Source organism: Platalea leucorodia (assembly GCF_965183815.1).
Source record: "Platalea leucorodia genome assembly, chromosome: Z".
Taxonomy (NCBI): Eukaryota; Metazoa; Chordata; class Aves; order Pelecaniformes; family Threskiornithidae; genus Platalea; species Platalea leucorodia.
Genome location: NC_138858.1, coordinates 27,115,983 through 27,133,404, shown reverse-complemented (window position 1 = coordinate 27,133,404; position 17,422 = coordinate 27,115,983). Strand labels below are relative to the sequence as shown.

The following is a 17,422-nucleotide window of genomic DNA, read 5'->3' as shown; positions in this document are numbered from 1 at the left end:
GCAGCACTGCTGTCTTATTCTGAGTGAACAGGTTCTCATGCCCTGTTACCTTCTGGCACCTGAGGCCCTTCCCGCTATGAAACACTGGGGAACATTGCTGTGCAATGTCAGGCAGCTTCTGACTTTCACATGGGACAAGGATATAACACACCAAGAGCATGGGAAGTGACTGCTTGACAACCTCTACTTCTTTAAGTAGCATAAGAATATGTACAAGCATTCGAGAGCTTTGTGATACCAAATAATAATGGGCAGAGGGGAGAAGAGATAATATATGCAATTTGCCATCAGAACTGATTCATCATGTGTTAAACTGTTTGCTCCTGTGTCCCTGTAATAAATGCAGTTTTTCTTTCTCACTGTTTCTTTCCTGCAAACGGGAAGGTGAGAACGCCTGTGAATTAAGCTGAAGAACACTTGTTACTAGTTAACACATAGTTACTAGCTTACTAATGTGTTTTACAGATTAAGTGGGGCATTTAGGTTTGCTCATTATTGTCACAGATTTCAGCAAGACTGGGAAGCCACATCCCGTGAAGCCATGTTTATGACTGCTGTGCAGTGAAAGCAGGCAACCTTAGAGTCACGCGTATGTGATGTAGGTTATCCCTCCCTGCAGTCAATGGTTGTGCTCCAAGAATAAATTCCCAGAGCCATGGGCATATACCAGTATGTGATGAGGGTAGAAAAATAATCCATGTGTATCATGCTGTTAGTGATGGTGCAATTTGTAACACATCTGGATGGGGAGACATTCAGCTGATCAGGTGAAGGAAAATTTTTTATTTAGGCATTTAAATATTTTCAGCTGAAAATGTCGCATGGCACAGAGTAGTTTTTATGCACCTGTGACTCTCTAAGTGGCACTAGCAAAGCTTCCAACTTGCTAGTTGGTATTTAATACAAGGAGAGTTGTTTTGTCTGCTACTGCCACTTGCAGCTATGTTTATGTGTAAATGTTTGCTCCCATTTAGGTGCCTTAAGTTAAACTCCTCCAAATGTTAATGCAGGAAAGGGGTTTGAAAGACGAGTCCTGTCAAATAAATAAAATAATTTAACATGCATTAGTTATTCCCTGCTTTTAGCTGTCAACAGAGGAAAATGCTGTCAGGTTCTCCAGTCTGGACTACAACAAAACAAAAAGACCCAACCTGTCTTGTAAAGCTGTGGTAAAGAAAAGAATTAAGATAGAAACTGTATTTCAGTCATTTTTAAGATGGATATATTTTTTTTTAATTCCGGAGAATTGTATACTAACATTTTATTTTGCTAAAGACAGGCTGCATATATTCTATCTTGTAACACGGTTATGCAAATTGATCCTTATGTTGAGAATATCAATTTTATGATATTTCTGATTCTTCACATGGTGGGTATCTCCCTTTCAAACCTTGCTGGGGTCTCTGATCTTCTGATCTTTGAGCATAATTTCAGATACTCTGGAAATAGGTGCTATAGAGACTCTTGCGAAGAGGTGCACAGATGCACGGTTGCTGTTTTTAAACATAAGGGAGAGTGCAGACTGTAATATTTTGGAGAAAAATGAAATTTTACCACATCTTTTTTTCTTTTTCTTTTTTCTTTTTTTTTTTTTTTGAGGCTCTTTCCAGGCATTTCATCCAGCTATTGCATTTGTCTGGATGTGATAAGTTCTCTTGCTGTAGCAATTTCAAGAATGACAGCTTGGTGCGTGGTTAATTTTCACAGCAACTGAATTGATTGTTTATAATCATTCTCAGTATGTTGGATTTTTCTTAAACACGGGGTGCAAACAATTATTGCAATTAAAAGCAAAAACTGTCTGAGTCTGAATTTTGCTTGGGCTTCAAGAGTGTAGACTGAGACAGGATTTTTCTCACTGAGTTAAACTCTGGCTTGTTCAGTGGTCTGTGGAGAGCAAAAGGGACTTGTAGGAGGGGTTCAACCTGCCTGCCTGAGATATTTCTCCTAAAGCAGGATCTTTGACAGCTACCTTAGAAAAAGACAGCCTGAAAGACTGCTGCTTTTAGGCAGCTAAAGTTAGGTAAAGCGACTCCCCTGTTCCATAAGGTGTCTTGACTTCTTCATTAAACAGCTTTCCAGGTGACTTTAGACAAGTTGCTGTAAATTGACAGACACGGAGTTCCTTGTTCTGATGTGCAGAGATTACAATATTTCCCCCTCTTATTTGGTTTCATTAAGATCATTTAATTAAATGTTCAGAATTTTAGATGGAGGAGATGCTGTAGAGGTCTTACTTGATGCATTTTTAAAGCTTTTGTTTTGTATTTACAGAATCCCGTTCCTTCAGATGCAAGAACAGAAGGAAAGACTCAACTGACGTTAAGTCAATAACATCTCAAAGTAGTGATGGTAAGAAAGTACACCGTCAAGAATGACATTATAAATAACGAACAGACTTGCCCTAGGCAATAAAAATGCAGAATGAAAGAGGAACCTGAGTGATTCGCAGCTGATTAAACACAGATTACTCCAGGTTTTTTGTAACTGCTATAAAATTTCTATATTCTGATTTGCAAAACAGTGCCCCAGCATGAGTACCAGCATCACTATACGTGCTTGCAGCACGCGGTGCCTTCACAACAAGGAGGAGTGGCTGTGCCGCGGGATGGGGCAGCCTGCTAAAAGAGTGCATGGTGAAGCATTAGTTCCACCTCTCCTAGAAAGCTGCAGCTCATGCTCACAAACCAGTATTTTGGTGTCATAAGTGTGGGACTTGAAGGGATCTATTGCTGCTGGTTACTTGAGAGTAGTACTTCTGCTCCTGATCTCATTTGTGACTGCTCGCTGGGGCTTGACAGTGGTGGCAGAGATGTCTTTCTGCCCCAGTATGTAGTGAGAGAAGCACAGCTTACGGTGAGCAAGAACGGGTTTCATTAGAGCAGCTGTATCACTGATATGAGGGGCATACATACACGTGCTCTCACAGGAGGAGCCACGTCTGACAGAGATCCATTGCAAACAAAGAGAGAGTGGTAGGTACTGGCCATGAAGTATAATATAGTTTAAGTATAGCTTTATGTCAGTATAGCTGAAGTGACGGATGGACAGAAAAACTGACAGCAGAAGTGAGGGGTGGCTGCAAAGGAGGTAGACAACAGTGCAAGAAATTAAACAGTAAAGCAAGAACTTGCAGGAGGGGAAATAGAAGAGAAACAGGAGATGAGGCTGGATTCTGTGGTACTGTTCCCCAGTGACAGCCTTCTGCTCCCTTTAAATGCTGTCATCTGATTTACACTCTGCAGCACATAAACAGTGCTCTCTTTAATGGCAGCTCCAAGTTTACAGACCCGGCGGTACTCTTCCATGGCTAGGATCCACTCAATGACAATAGAAGCTCCTATCACAAAGGTGAGTCCTGAGCACTGCCTTTTCCACAAACTCAGAGTTTGGAGTTGCTCTCATAGGGAAGTATGTAGTTTGGGGCAGGACAGCCAGGGGTTTCCTGCACCTTGTATTTAACAGAATAATTTAATTTTTTTTTTTTTCTTTCCACTTTCTGCATCTCATCATCTCATTCCAAATCCCAGTCATAAGGAAAAATATTAAAAAGGGGAAAAGGGTGTCCTTGCTAGATGCACTGCTTGTGGCAGGAAGGGGACCCTGCACTGTTGGGCCGTGCATGTGTAGGAGGACATGTGCTTCCAGTCTCACCTTTGCTTTTACCATTGATATAAATATCAAGATAGCATGCAGAGGAAAGAGCACCTGCACCATATTCTGTCCCCCCACTTCCCTGCAGTCTTTTCTTCACCATCTGTGTTATACAAACTCTGCTGTCACAAACCAGCTGCACAATCACTTGTCCTGCAAACCAGGGTGCCTGCCATCTCCCACCCTCAAACCATTTTTAACTCTCTCCCCATCTTCTCTTCCTGACATCAAGCTCTTTACTTCCCAGCACCACCATGCCTGTCAGAGCAGCTGACTTCTTTCCTTTCCTTCTCCCCAAGCATACCTGCAGGGAGGCCTGTGATGTCCCCACTGCAGCTTCTGACTGCTGGAGAAGACAGCACTGGGACTTTCTCCCTCTCAGTCCTGGCAGTGCCAGGAGCAGTCCTTGGTGCTGCTGTGTCAATGGCGTGTTCCCAGATTGCGGCTGAGAGCCATCCTCTTCTCCCTAAACAACCCAGCTGTTGCTGCTCTGTGCCCTTCATTTTCACATTGAGAAAATTAAGGTTTTACATCCAATATCAGGATATCTGAGTCACATCCAGGAGTTCGTTTGTTTGCTTTTTTTCCTCTGGGGACTGAATGATTGCTTCTGAGCAGCCCTGGCTATGCTGAAGGACTGGGACATGGCTAGTTCTTGGTTTACCCACCTGCAACTATTTCAGATATTTCACACCCTGCTGCTTTCACTTCCCAGGAGTTTGCCAGTTATAAATAGCAGATGGATACCAGGGAATCGGAGCACAAATTTACATTTTCAGAGTTGTACTTTAAGGGTTGCGGGGAATTACATAGCATTTGCTAAATGGGAAGTAGCATAATCAAGAATAAAGATTTTGTAATAAGAAAAGACAAAAGTGCCATTCACTTGTCTCGCCTGCCTTCTTAATCTGTTTTCAGGTTATTAACATAATTAATGCTGCCCAGGAAAACAGTCCCATCACAGTAGCAGAGGCCCTGGACAGAGTTCTGGAAATCCTGCGGACAACAGAACTTTACTCCCCTCAGCTAGGTACCAAAGATGAAGATCCTCACACAAGTGATCTTGTTGGAGGTCTGATGACTGTGAGTAAAATTAGCAAAGATGAAATTACTGCTGCCAGTGTCCTACATCACAGTTCAGTGCTCTGCTGTGCTAAAATTTCACAAACAATGGGAAGGGGACTCATAATTCATGACCATTTCACTTAAGTATTTTGGCCTCTCTACTAACAGTAGGCACCAAGACGAAGTAAGATATGGCCATCTGAGTCCACTGGGTGCATTCATCCTCATAAGTGAACAGAGTTACCACTAGAAACTACGTCATCCAATCTGATTTGTCTCAAGGAGATGCTTTTTAGAAAGCCTACAAGCTTCGATGGGATTAAAGGGATTGCTCTACAGGTGGTCCAGTGTAAGAGTGAGGTTACTTTAATCAGGTTCTGACTTTGGTCCTGTAACAGCAGCAGCACTGTCTGCCAGAGAGAGACCGCCTAGATTTCATCATGGTTTACCTCATATTTCAATGTACACTGAGCTAATCCTTTGCAAAATAATAGAAAGAAAATGAAAAATAAATTATAGTGGTTAATTTCAACGATGAAATCCTGCAGGTGCCAATGAAAGGCTCAGGGAGGGCAATACGCTGTATAGTTAATAATATCCTTTCTGGAGATCTCATACTAGTGTTCCTTGGATCCTTTCATTGGATCCTTTCTGTTTTGACAGACCTTAAAACAAGGATGGTTCTTGTAGAGCTACAATAGGAGCAGTGCTTTTAGTACCCAGGAATAGTGCCTAAAGAGAAAGTGCATGGAGTGTTCTTGCAATTAATGATGCATGGATACTCTGCCTAAAACTTACAATAAACTTGCTTTTTCAGGATGGATTGAGAAGACTGTCAGGAAACGAGTACGTGTTTTCTAAGAGTAAGCCACTATTTTAAACTTCCCTTTGCACGTGTGACTTCTTTTGTAGATGCTAGTGACATAGAGCTCCAAGCTAATTTGCAGTGGGATGTATGTCTTTGGAAACGGTTGCCTAAGTGACTGCAGAACAAGTGCTAGGCTGCCTCCATTTTGGAGTTGAAGCAGGTTCAAATAATTAAAATAATACATTTCTAAATGTAGAAAATCAGACTAGGAAAAAACTAAATTGTCACTCAAAGAAATGATCTTTTTGGTTTATATCCAGATCATCTGTAATAATATAAACCATATACATGATAGGCTTTTACAGACTTTTTCATGTCAGGAAAAGAGTTGTTTTTCTTGAAAAAGAGTTGTTTTCTAAAGGGAATCCGGGGGGCGGAAGGGGGCGGAAATAATGCAGAAATGTTGTAATTCCCAAATTCCATTTCAACAGATATGAACCTGAGCCATAGTCACCTTTCAGTGCCAAACACCATCAATGATGTTCCGCCCTGTATCACACAGCTCCTGGATAATGAGGAAAGCTGGGACTTCAATATTTTTGAATTGGAGGCTGTTACAAATAAAAGGTACTGAACTCCTTTCCCTGGGTGCGCGCAAAAAGGTTGAGGAGCTGTAGCAGAAAGCGCTTTGCTCTGGAAAAACTGAAGCCAGAAGCAGCAAATCTGAGAGAGCTGCCTTTCTTTTTGTGTGTGTGTGTGTTGGTACCGCTTGTCCCATTTAACAAGCCAGGCACACACCGTGGCCAAGATGCATGCACAGGCCGGGGAGAGCCCTGAGCAGACCGCTGTCTTCCCTGACGGCGTCTACAGACCTCCAGGATTGTTTCCCATTCAACTTTTACCTTGCTTGACTCCCATCCGCTCTGCCCAGGTGACACCGTTTGGCACAGTCCGGTGTTGTTAGATGCTGGATGTCCCACAGATGCCCCTTTTTCCTGCTGATGCGCAAATGGTCACGCTGGAAAAAGCAAGCCTCTCCCCTCCCTCACCTAAATCACCCTATGATTTAGGAAGCTCTGAGGCAGCTGTGGCTTTTGATTATAGGAATAAAAAACTGGGATGGAGGATAAACCAGTAACAGGATCAAGAGCCTGAGATTTTCAAGCTTATAAGGAAAGAACGCGCCAGTAGTTTTGAGGTCATGCAGACCACAAAAATACATGTCATCCACAGAGAAAAGTAATTTTCATTCGAAGATGCAAAGAATTGGAGAGACTACGAGGTCTCTTGTACTCTGTTTGAAGAAAACGGCCATTTTTGGAATTTGCATTTGCCTGGTTTTAATTTGCAGATATTGGTTTTTGGTTATGCATTTCTCAGCTCAGGAGCCCTGCAGATCCTCTTGCAGGAGTGAAAAATGTGACTGGTACATAGGACCCTGTCACAGGCAACAGAGAGTAAATGACAACCCAGGCTGGATTTGGATTTCAGAACCAACATGATTAGAGATTTTACCCTACTTACTGTTTCATGTACAGGCTCATCGCTGTCGTCCCCAGCATTACATTCAGCAGACCTCAAATTCCCTCACCAGTGTGAGGTCACTGCTGAACTTCAGAAGTTCAATTTTAGACATTAACCCCCTAAACACACACACACACACACACAGACAGACAGACAGACAGACAGACAGACAGACAGTTATCCACTGCATGTTAGCATTTGGAAAGCAAGGCGGGGGGGAGGGTTTTACCAATGGCAGGCTCCTGCCTCAGCTCTAGAAAGTGATCCAGTCCTCCTAAAGCTAGAAGAGTTCACATGAAACAGTAACCTGATGCTAAGAGCTGCTCTGAGAAGCATCAATATACTTTGCACGTTGCCAACTTCACACAGTCAGGAAGCAGAAATCTGGACCCCCTGAAGTCACAGGATTATTTGAAAGAGTAAACATTTGACATTTTTTGTCTTAGGGCTTTTTAGCCTTTGGAACGTGCCCATGTCATGTTCAGAGTCTGCTTTTTCTCCTCAGAAAAATAAATGTATTTTTGATTGATTGACAAATACTAAAACCACAAAAGACCTGAGCTTTTAAGAATTTTTTCTGAAGCCACAAGAATCAGTGAAACTCTAATGGAACTGCACTATTTCTACAAAACATATTAAAATAATGTCTGAAAGGGTGGTAGATTTAATAATTGGTAGCCTTGGCCAGGCTTTTGAGAGGTTATAGATGTGCAATTTAAAAACGTTTAACACTTCCCCTGCACATTTTATTGTTAAGCTCTTGTTGGTATCTTTGTCAAAACCATCGCTCTTTAGAACATCAGAAGTTCCTATTTTACCGTGGTGGTTTTTTCTTCTATTGTTTTTCAGGCCGTTAGTGTATCTGGGTTTAAAAGTTTTTGCCCGGTTTGGGGTCTCTGAGTTTTTAAACTGTTCAGAAGCAACGCTGCGAGCGTGGCTCCAGCTGATTGAAGCCAACTACCACTCCTCCAACTCATACCACAACTCCACACACGCGGCAGATGTCCTGCATGCTACTGCCTTCTTTCTTGGGAAGGAGCGAGTTAAGGTATAACCATCACCTGGGAGTCCTTTGGGCTAGGATTTCAGTGTGTTTACCATTTTATGTGTGTCATTCAAAAGTCAGATGTTTACTTAAATAATGGTCCTGGCTTCATAAAGTCACTCTGCCCTTGAAGTCTTCTCCTGTGATGCCTGCAGGCCCCCACAGTTTCTCTAAAGTCTGTTTATACAAGTAAGGAATTTACCTTGTTGAGTAGCAACAATAGGGGAGGAAAACTTGGCTCTTTTCTATCTCTTCATAACTGGCTGTTAGGAACAGCTTTTAATAAAGCTTTGCAAAAGCTTTGGAGAGGGAGGTGCTGATCTCTTCTCCCAGGTATCCAGTGATGGGATGCATGGGAACGGTTCAAAGCTGCGCCAGGGAAGGTTTAGACTGGATGTTAGGAAGCATTTCTTCACTGGGAGGGTGGTCAAACCCTGGAACAGGCTTCCTAGAGAGGTGGTCGATGCCCCAAGCCTGTCAGTGTTTAAGAGGCATTTGGACAATGCCCTTAATAACATGCTTTAACTTCTGGCCAGCCCTGAACTGGTCAGGCAGATGGACCAGATGATCATTGCAGGTCCCTTCCAACCGAAATATCCTGTCCTGTCCTGTCCTGTCCTATCCTATCCTATCCTATCACACAGAAGCTGTGCAGGAGCAGAGTCAGTACAGAGGCACGCAGGCAAGCACACAAAGTGGAAGGACACCACTAGAGGATCCATCCAGCATTAGAAGTTTTAATACAAAGATACTGCTTAGGTGACAGCACAGTAAAAAGCTTCATTAAGGAAAGAGGGTTTGAGGGGGAAGAGTTTTGGAGTAGGTAACCTGTGGGCGCAGTGAGTGGAAAACAATTGCAAGGAGGTAGAATCCCTGCACTCAAGCTTACACTTGTGTATTTGTGGGTACCTGGAAATGATCAGAAATTATGTACTGCAATTTTTGTGCCACATCATAACTTTTCTCTCTTCCTGTAGGGAAGCCTCGACCATTTAGATGAGGTGGCTGCACTAATAGCTGCCACCATTCATGATGTAGACCACCCTGGACGGACCAACTCTTTCCTGTGCAACGCCGGCAGTGAATTAGCTGTCCTTTACAACGATACGGCTGTATTAGAGAGTCATCACACAGCACTGGCTTTTCAGCTTACAACTAAAGACAGCAAATGCAACATTTTCAAGAATATTGATAGGTGGGTCTGCTGGGGAAGAGGAGTGTGCATGTGTGGATTGCTTGTTTGGGGATTTTAGTTTGGGGCAGATTGAGAGCCTACCTTCTAGACCAGAAAATATAATTTGAATAGAGATATTAATATTTAACCTTTTCCAGAATCCTATGTAGACATGATTTTTTAAAAGGCTTTTATTTCCTCCCTCTCCCTGACCTCTAATTTCTATTTTTTTGGAAGCATATAGAGTTGTTTGTTAGATAATCTTTTATGGATTACATTGGCATGGTCTAGCTGGCAGCCTCAAGGCTGCTTCTTGATCCACTGCCTTTTCATTGCAGGATCCTGGAAATGACTTTTTTGGGCCATGCGTTCCCACCCCAGCAGCCAGACGCTGCAGATGCTGTCTGCACGTGGCCCCAGGCTCGCTGGCACTGCTGCATTCACGCGGGATGGAGAGGGGTGGTAGCAGAGGGACCTGAAACTCTGGGAGAGTTGGAGGTACCTTGCTGCTGGGCATGCACATAGCCTGGGAGTTCCCATTCCATCAGCCTAGCTTTTGCAGGGACAGGGTGGGACAGAAAGGGAAAGGGCCTGACCCAAACAGGTAATGAATTTGTGCACCCCCCATAACACTGTTGGTTTTTGAAAAACCTGAGATTTGAGTTCCAAGCCAACATACAGTGAGATGCTAATGTGTTGGTGCCATTCCTGGAGAAGGTGTCTTAGGGTTACAGCATTATGAAATTGAATTGTAAATTTTTATTGACCTCAGGGGATTGGTTTTCATTAGGTAAAAATAATACAAAAAGGCAATACAGGAATTCAGAGCTGGAGGAACCCAGAGAGGCATGATCTAGTTCATTCCTCCAACCCTAGATCATTCATAACTCTGAAGGTGCCAGCTCATGTGGATGAGCCCCCGAGCAGTGTTTTGCAGTCCTGTCTGGGCAGGGATGAGGAAAGAACGGAGTTCTGTCTGGCAGGCTTGTGAGCAGGAACTATTTTTCTTTCCTAGAAATCACTACCGGACATTGCGCCAGGCCATTATTGATATGGTTTTGGCAACAGAGATGACAAAGCACTTTGAGCATGTGAACAAATTTGTGAACAGCATCAACAAGCCAATGGCATCTGAGGAGACCAGCTCACACGTAAGTGCTTCCAGGACTTTACGCCTTCAGACATTTCAGTGAAGTTCTTCCAAGATAACTCTAATTTTCATTCACATTCTATTAATTTGCACTGTGGTAATGCCCAAAACACACAATTGGATTTGTGACCTCACACCTCAAAATGTGAAAAAATACTTTTATTTTCTTGTTTTCTATGTCTGGCTCTGCCCTTAGCTCATTTAAACACTTCATTTTATAAGCCTTGGTTTCAAAGCCATCTGGTGTTCACAAAGCACAAGAGTGGGTGCTTTTGTACATGCAAAATTCTGTGCATGGAGCCAGGTCAGCACTGCTGCCTACGGTCCTGCCTCCCAACAGTGGGATTTGCCTAAGCCTGGGGTTGTAACTGAGGAACCTGCCCTGATGGTTTTGTGTCTATGTAATCTGGAGCCTTCAAGCCACAAGGAATAACTCCATTGCTTCCTGAGACCTCCCCACCCTATCCCTGTTCCTGACTGTAGCAAGAGACATCCAGGCCTTTATTCCTATCAGTTATACACCCTAATGCTCCATCACCAGACAGGATATATTTCATAAGATCCTCCGAGTTTCCCAGCCCAGGCCCCTCTTTACCTTCTCTTGTTGCCTTTCGAGGCTGTGTGCTCAGTGACTGAGGGGGTTCTCCAGGGCAGTGTTAACTCACCTAAACAAAGACCATCTTATCACAGCTTACTGAAAATAGTGCTTTGTTAGAAACGCTGAAAAAAAAAAATCAGACCAAAATGAAGGTCAGTGATATTAAAAATAAATGAAAGTAGCTTCTGTCAGTTCTCCATAACTGGACTTTTTGGACTGTAGACTGTCATGGGTGCAGAAACCAGTCAGGACTGATGGGGTTTACGACTTCAGGGACAGCATTACATCAGTTGAACTGACCTGCTTCTAGGGAGCACTGAACTCCGTTCTCCCAACAGTCTGAGCTCGAGATCACAAGTGCTGCTGAACTTAACCGGCTCGGTGGACACTTTGCAGTGTACTCCCCAGCACGTCCAAGCTCTGGAGGGCTCACTGGATGTGGCACTGGGTCTGAATTAGCCTGATCATCGTCAGTGCCAGAAGTCCCACAGCAGAGGGGGACGTGGTCTGGGCACTGCTGGGAGCCCCTATCAGTGTTTCTGCACTGCGCTCCCAGCATGTCGCCTGGCGCTGTGTTTCATGGCTTTGCCGTCATGGCACAGGCTGAGCCAGGACAGTGGGGATCCCACTTTACATCACAGCCCAGAGGAAAGGAAGGTCCACATCAGCGGGTGGCATGGAATCACCCGCTCTCACGTTTCTCTGTGCTTACATGTGGCCCAGATAGCAGCTTGATCCACCGGTTTCTAAAAGAGTCCCGTGAGGTGTCACTGGGAAATGTGGCTTCTCACAGTGCTTCGTTTCTCCCTCTGACAGCTTAAGTCATTTTCTGAAATGTTTCCTCCATCTCCACCTTTTTAAAATCTCTTTAGTTTTCTGGCATCCCCATATTGGCCTCTAGGATTTAGCTTCACAAGCCTCACTGAAACCACAGTGTTTCCAAGCTCTGAACACATTTCTGGGAATCTCCTTTTTATCCCATGAATGCATTTGCTCCAGCACTTCCTAAAGAGCTTGTAAATGTTCTCCATTCATTCTACTGCAAAAATTTTCTTTGACTCACTCTCCTTTATCTTACCGGTTTATAGTAGAGGCTATTTTAAAATATACAAGAGTTGGAGAGCAATAAAAGTGGAGCACAGAACCATTTATATTACAGACTTGGTTTTTTTCCCCAGTATTAGGTTGTTCTGTTCCTTATTGTTAATGGTGGCTTTTCCTATTTTTGATCTTGAACAGCACTTAAGGAGCAGGGTTAATTTGGCAGCTCTTTGCTGGGCTACCCATGCTGAAAAAAAATTAACTGCTAAACATAAAATTAGAAGATTAATGCCTGAATTGGCAAGAGTCACTGCAAAATATCTCTCCATAAACCACGAAGACATTAATTTAGCCATGGTGGTAAAAAGTATTTATGTTCCATTTTTGACTCAAGAGTTGAATTTAGCAGTGAAGGGAGGCCATAATTACACAAATATATTATTTTGAGAATAGTGTTAATGCCATGGTGAGCTGAGGCGGAGGCTTTTTATTACTCAATAAGGAACATAATATACCTGTGCCCTTCTAAACTGTTGAAGACCCAGAAGATGATGCCAGAGCAGACTTGTAACAACTATTCTGTCCCCTCCACCCACTCTCCAGAGCAGTCAATAAGCAGTTTGGTATTTTACTGCCTAGCAAGCAGAGACTTTCTGCAGTCAGTCTGCTGATCCTGCATTTTCCTACTGTTAATCTCATAGATTATCTGAGACTTCATCCTAGCTGGTAACTAAGACCAAAAAGTATTCCAGGTTCAAAATCCAGCACAAAGGTGGCAGTTTTATTTGCAAACATACTGCAACTGAATGGCACAGACCTGCTTTTCTGCCTGCAAAAAAGTCAGTTGTGCAAGTTGGTTCACCCCCTGTGCCTGCCTCAGTTTTCTCATCTAGAAATGAAAACCAAACCCTAGAAACTCACGTAAATAAAGCAGTCCCCTACTACTACCACCCCCAAATTTAAACACTCAGCAGCGAGGGTGGTTTACCAGTTTGCAGTTGGTGGATGTGTCCCCTATCCTGGTCCTGTTCCAAGAGGGAAAGGTAGGATGCAGAGAAGACTAACTCACCCTACTTGATAAAGAGCCTGTGACTCCTTTATTTCACAAACTTTGCTGTTAATGCTGAGAATCTCCACAACTGTCATATACAATGAGGCTATCACTCGTTATTAGCAAGGCTGCAGTTCTCAGACATCACTTCCTCCTCCAGATTCCTGGTGCTCTGCATGAATAGAAGGCGTCAGGCTGGGTGCCTGCTTACTGCCTAAGTGCAGTAGAGCTGGTAACGATGCCCTCGCTCCTGCTAGCAGGGATGCTGGCCACTGGCCCCTGTAACCAACTCTCTTTTGCAGAGCGAAGGCAGCGACTGTGAACGTACAGCCAATGTAAAGAACTTTCCAGATAACCAGACACTGATAAAGCGCATGATGATTAAATGTGCAGATGTAGCAAATCCATGTCGCCCCCTGGAGCTATGTATTGAATGGGCAGGGAGGATTTCAGAGGAGTATTTTGCACAGGTATGTATATTTTTATAATTTGACTATTATGTTATTTAAGACAGCGCACATCAGCTGATCAGCTGTTCCACACGGGGTCTGCCTGGCATCGCCATGGAGCCCAGACGTATGCTTTTTGTCCCCAGTCAGAACTGGACCCTCACTTCCATGCAGAAGAATTCACCCCAAAGTTAGCTAGTTTGCTGACCATGACGCTTGCGGTACGGAATGGTGGAAAGGAGGTTTTACACTTTCAACTTTCTCCGTCTGGCCAAAACAAAATGATTTGCTTAAACTTAGCCAATTTAGTTGGCTGAAATTCAAGACAATCACCATTCTAGCTTCTAGTTCCAATACCTTCCCTGAAGAAAGCATGAAGATTCATGCCTGACGAAGCCCTCAACTGAATCATCAGGCTGGCCCTTTCTCTTCTAAGATGGCACCTGAACTATTGTCACAGTAGGCAGATGATGTGGCAGGCCAGTACTGCAGGCATGTGGGCAGTGTAAATGCTTATCACATGGGATCTCTCCAGACAGAACTGGAAGCTCAACTTCCTTTCTTAATATTCAGTTTTTCTAACACAAATGCACCAGCTTCCTGAAAGTGAAACACTTTTCTCATCGTTTATTTGAAAAACTGATAGATTCTTAGCTTTTATTTGCCACTAATCGTGTCAAAATCAGCCGCTACAACTGAAGAGACAGAAAAGCGGGCAGGCCTAGCATCCAAATTCAGATCATACATGTGATAGTTATTACTGAAAGAAAATAGTAGTTAGTCCCTGGGACATGTCTGAATTTCGTCTTCATCATAGTGAATAAATCTGATCGCTTCCTAGGTAAGATCAAGGATCACTTAGGTTGTGTCTCCCTAGCAGTCAAGGTATCATGAGCTAGCTTTAAATTGCCAATCTTAGGCACTAGGCTACCTGCAGCAATGCAAGGTGCCAAGAACTGTTCTGCTCTTCATTCACCTCATCTGGTAATTTTGGGGACTGCTCTGCTGCCAATTCCAGCATTAGGTGCTGCCTGTACTACTTACTTAAAATATTTTTTTTAACTAAATTCTAAGACTATTGAGGTGATTGGCTCCTCCACCATACTGAGCACAACAAAACCAGCCCTCTTCCAGTTGTGGACACAGAGTTAAACGGCATACTCTTCTATTCATCTTATAACCCAATACCAGCAGAGAAAGTAGCAACAGCAACATCCCTCTTACTTAAAAGACAAATGGTTTGAAACGGCCACTAGAGATGTAGAAAAAGGGGAGATCAAATCTGTCCTCTGCTAAAGGACCCTGCAACCCCATTTTCCATTTTTAGCTGGTGTGGCCTAATCACCAGATTAGAGCGTTCCATCTCGCCGGAGCTAAGAGCAATCACAGCACTACCGTAACAGGAAAGGGAATGGGAGAGACATTGATTTCAGCCCCTGTTCCACATGAAATAAAGCACACAAAAGTAAGGCAGATCACCTCAGGGGTTCTAAGGTTTGTCTCAAATCTCCTGCAATTCATCTAATCCCCTGGCCTTTGCTACTCCAGCATGAAAGCCAGCAAAGCTCTAGGGGCTAACTGGAGTTTTGTTTCCTTAGACTGATGAAGAGAAGAGACAGGGTCTGCCTGTTGTAATGCCAGTATTTGATAGAAACACCTGCAGCATCCCCAAGTCTCAAATTTCCTTCATTGATTATTTTATAACAGATATGTTCGACGCATGGGATGGTAAGTACTTCTGCTTTTTTCTTCCTTGCTCTGAGGCAGAGATTTCTACAGACTAAAATGAATAATCTCGAGATGGCCTTGAGTCCATTTTTTTCAGGGGCAGTACCCATATATAAGCAGTACAGCACAGATTCTAAGCAATGATGCTGGTGAAGGCTGTTTAACTGCACACAACACCAGCTTTATGAAAGCTGAGTGCTTACCAGACAATCTATGCAAAGAAGGAAGGAGTGATGGCTTAAAACTAAGCTTTTTTTCATCTAGGTGTTTTTTTCCTTTAGCAATGTGTTTCTTCTGAGCAGCAGAAACTGAGACCACAGTGGTTGCATGCTAGCATAATTTAATAGTCATCATACATTAAGAAATGGATTTGCTTGAAAGAGAAACAGACTGAAAAAACCTTTCCCCTTTGGGCATTAGTTTATAGCTGAAGGAACAAAAGAGAGTAGGAGAACGCCAATTTCCTACGAGGTTGGCCTGTTCTTCTGCCTGTTCTGTGTACATAGTACAACTCTTCCTCCTGTTCATTTCAGCATTTGCACATCTGCCTGTTTTGATGCAACACTTGGCTAATAACTACAAACACTGGAAAACACTGGATGAGTTAAAGTGCAAGAGTCTCAGGCTCCCATCAGAAAACAACAACTGACACTAAGGCAAGAAAAACAGACCTCTTGATCTACCAGTTTCACTGTGAATCACTTACTGACTTGGCTACAAGAGGGATGGTGTTTCCTTTCCAGTGAAATTAAGACTGCGTGACAAGAAGGAAATATTTTATTCATCAGTTTTAAGCTTTTCTGAATCCTACAGAAAAATGTTTTCAAAAAGGCTACATAATCCACAGATAAATAAGTGCTCTTTGGAAATAACATTTTGTGGCAGAAAATGTACTTCTGAAACTAATTTCTAATGCTGAATATGCATTTGTCAAATCCTGTAATTGATACAACTGTATTCACTAACACTTCACATAACTGTTTCTCAGACAGAGGGGTAATTTAGTCACCAGTAGAGTAAGAATAAGTCAGCAAATATGCATAAAAACTTCCCACGTATCTAGCATAAATTTGCTCCAATTCTATTGATGTTCTTCAGCTCTCGGAACAATAGTTCTAAAGAGAACATGCACAGTAGAACAAGTAAACCTCAATAAACTGGATACAGTAAAAAACAAACCCTGCACCATTTAAAACAACCACCACCTTCTTACAGAGACTATCTCTCAGAGCACCACCTGTTCTCTTTCCTTTCTTTTCCATATAAAATCTTGGTAGGAGTCACATTTCCTTGAAATTGGTCATATAACGGAGGAAAACAAGCATGTTCTGCATAACTGGTGCCATCCACATGTTTCTCTGCCATCTTAGAGATGTTACCATGCAATGTTTCATAAAATTTTACACAAAAACCATTGTGGCACTTGACCAACATCCTTTTTTATAAAGTGGTGTTTGTATACATGGTCATCAATTTTGATTAAACTGATCTAAATTTTCTGGTAAGTCCATATATTGTGCTACTTACTTCTAGGATGAACCTGTCGCTTTTTAAAAAAAAGTTTCCGGGTTATAATTTATAACAGCATTATAATTTGTACTGCTTTTTCACTCCTAATAAAATGCTGGTTTGTTTTGTGATGTAAAAAGTATTTCAAAAGATGTAAATAAGTTAGAAATCAAACCTAGTTTTTCATTAGTTTTAAGATATGAAATTTATGCTAAAGCTTCCAAAGCACAAATGCATATTTTTGTACATCTCATTTTAATCACATGCAGAACATGAACTTGAGTTCAAATTTTAGACTATTCTCAGACTATTCAGTTAATAAATACTAGCAGAACTGCTGATTTTTAACACTGTGCACTCCAGGCTGCAGGCAAGAGCGTCAAAGCTGTGGTTGCAGTTGAAGCAGCAGTCCACTACTCGTTAAAAGGAAAGGTCTTGAGACAGACGCTTTACCTCCCCTAGCTCTGTCAAGAATTGAACGCGGGGCGGGGGGGGGGGAGGTGGCACAGAGAAAAAGAAACAACTTCAAACCAAACAGAGTTTAGATTGCTGTGGAAGAAAAGTGACAGTGATTGTTATTTACTGCAGGTAGCTTACATAATGTGCCAACCTTTTTTGTATGTTTT

The 17,422-nt window shown here is 42.7% G+C and overlaps 1 protein-coding gene across 1 annotated transcript in view; it reads left to right on the top strand.

The window, feature by feature from the left end:
• PDE8B (phosphodiesterase 8B) overlaps positions 1-15,936 on the top strand; it is a gene marked incomplete at both ends in the record, with an annotated part of 77,777 nt that extends 61,841 nt beyond the window's left edge. Inside the window, 11 exons of the mRNA XM_082337411.1 lie at positions 2,275-2,352; positions 3,275-3,351; positions 4,573-4,737; positions 5,537-5,582; positions 6,019-6,154; positions 7,901-8,099; positions 9,074-9,291; positions 10,286-10,421; positions 13,413-13,580; positions 15,158-15,287; positions 15,821-15,936. Coding sequence (XP_082193537.1) covers positions 2,275-2,352; positions 3,275-3,351; positions 4,573-4,737; positions 5,537-5,582; positions 6,019-6,154; positions 7,901-8,099; positions 9,074-9,291; positions 10,286-10,421; positions 13,413-13,580; positions 15,158-15,287; positions 15,821-15,936 — 1,469 coding nt within the window. The remainder of the gene's footprint in view (positions 1-2,274; positions 2,353-3,274; positions 3,352-4,572; positions 4,738-5,536; positions 5,583-6,018; positions 6,155-7,900; positions 8,100-9,073; positions 9,292-10,285; positions 10,422-13,412; positions 13,581-15,157; positions 15,288-15,820) is intronic.
• Positions 15,937-17,422: the final 1,486 nt, after the last annotated feature.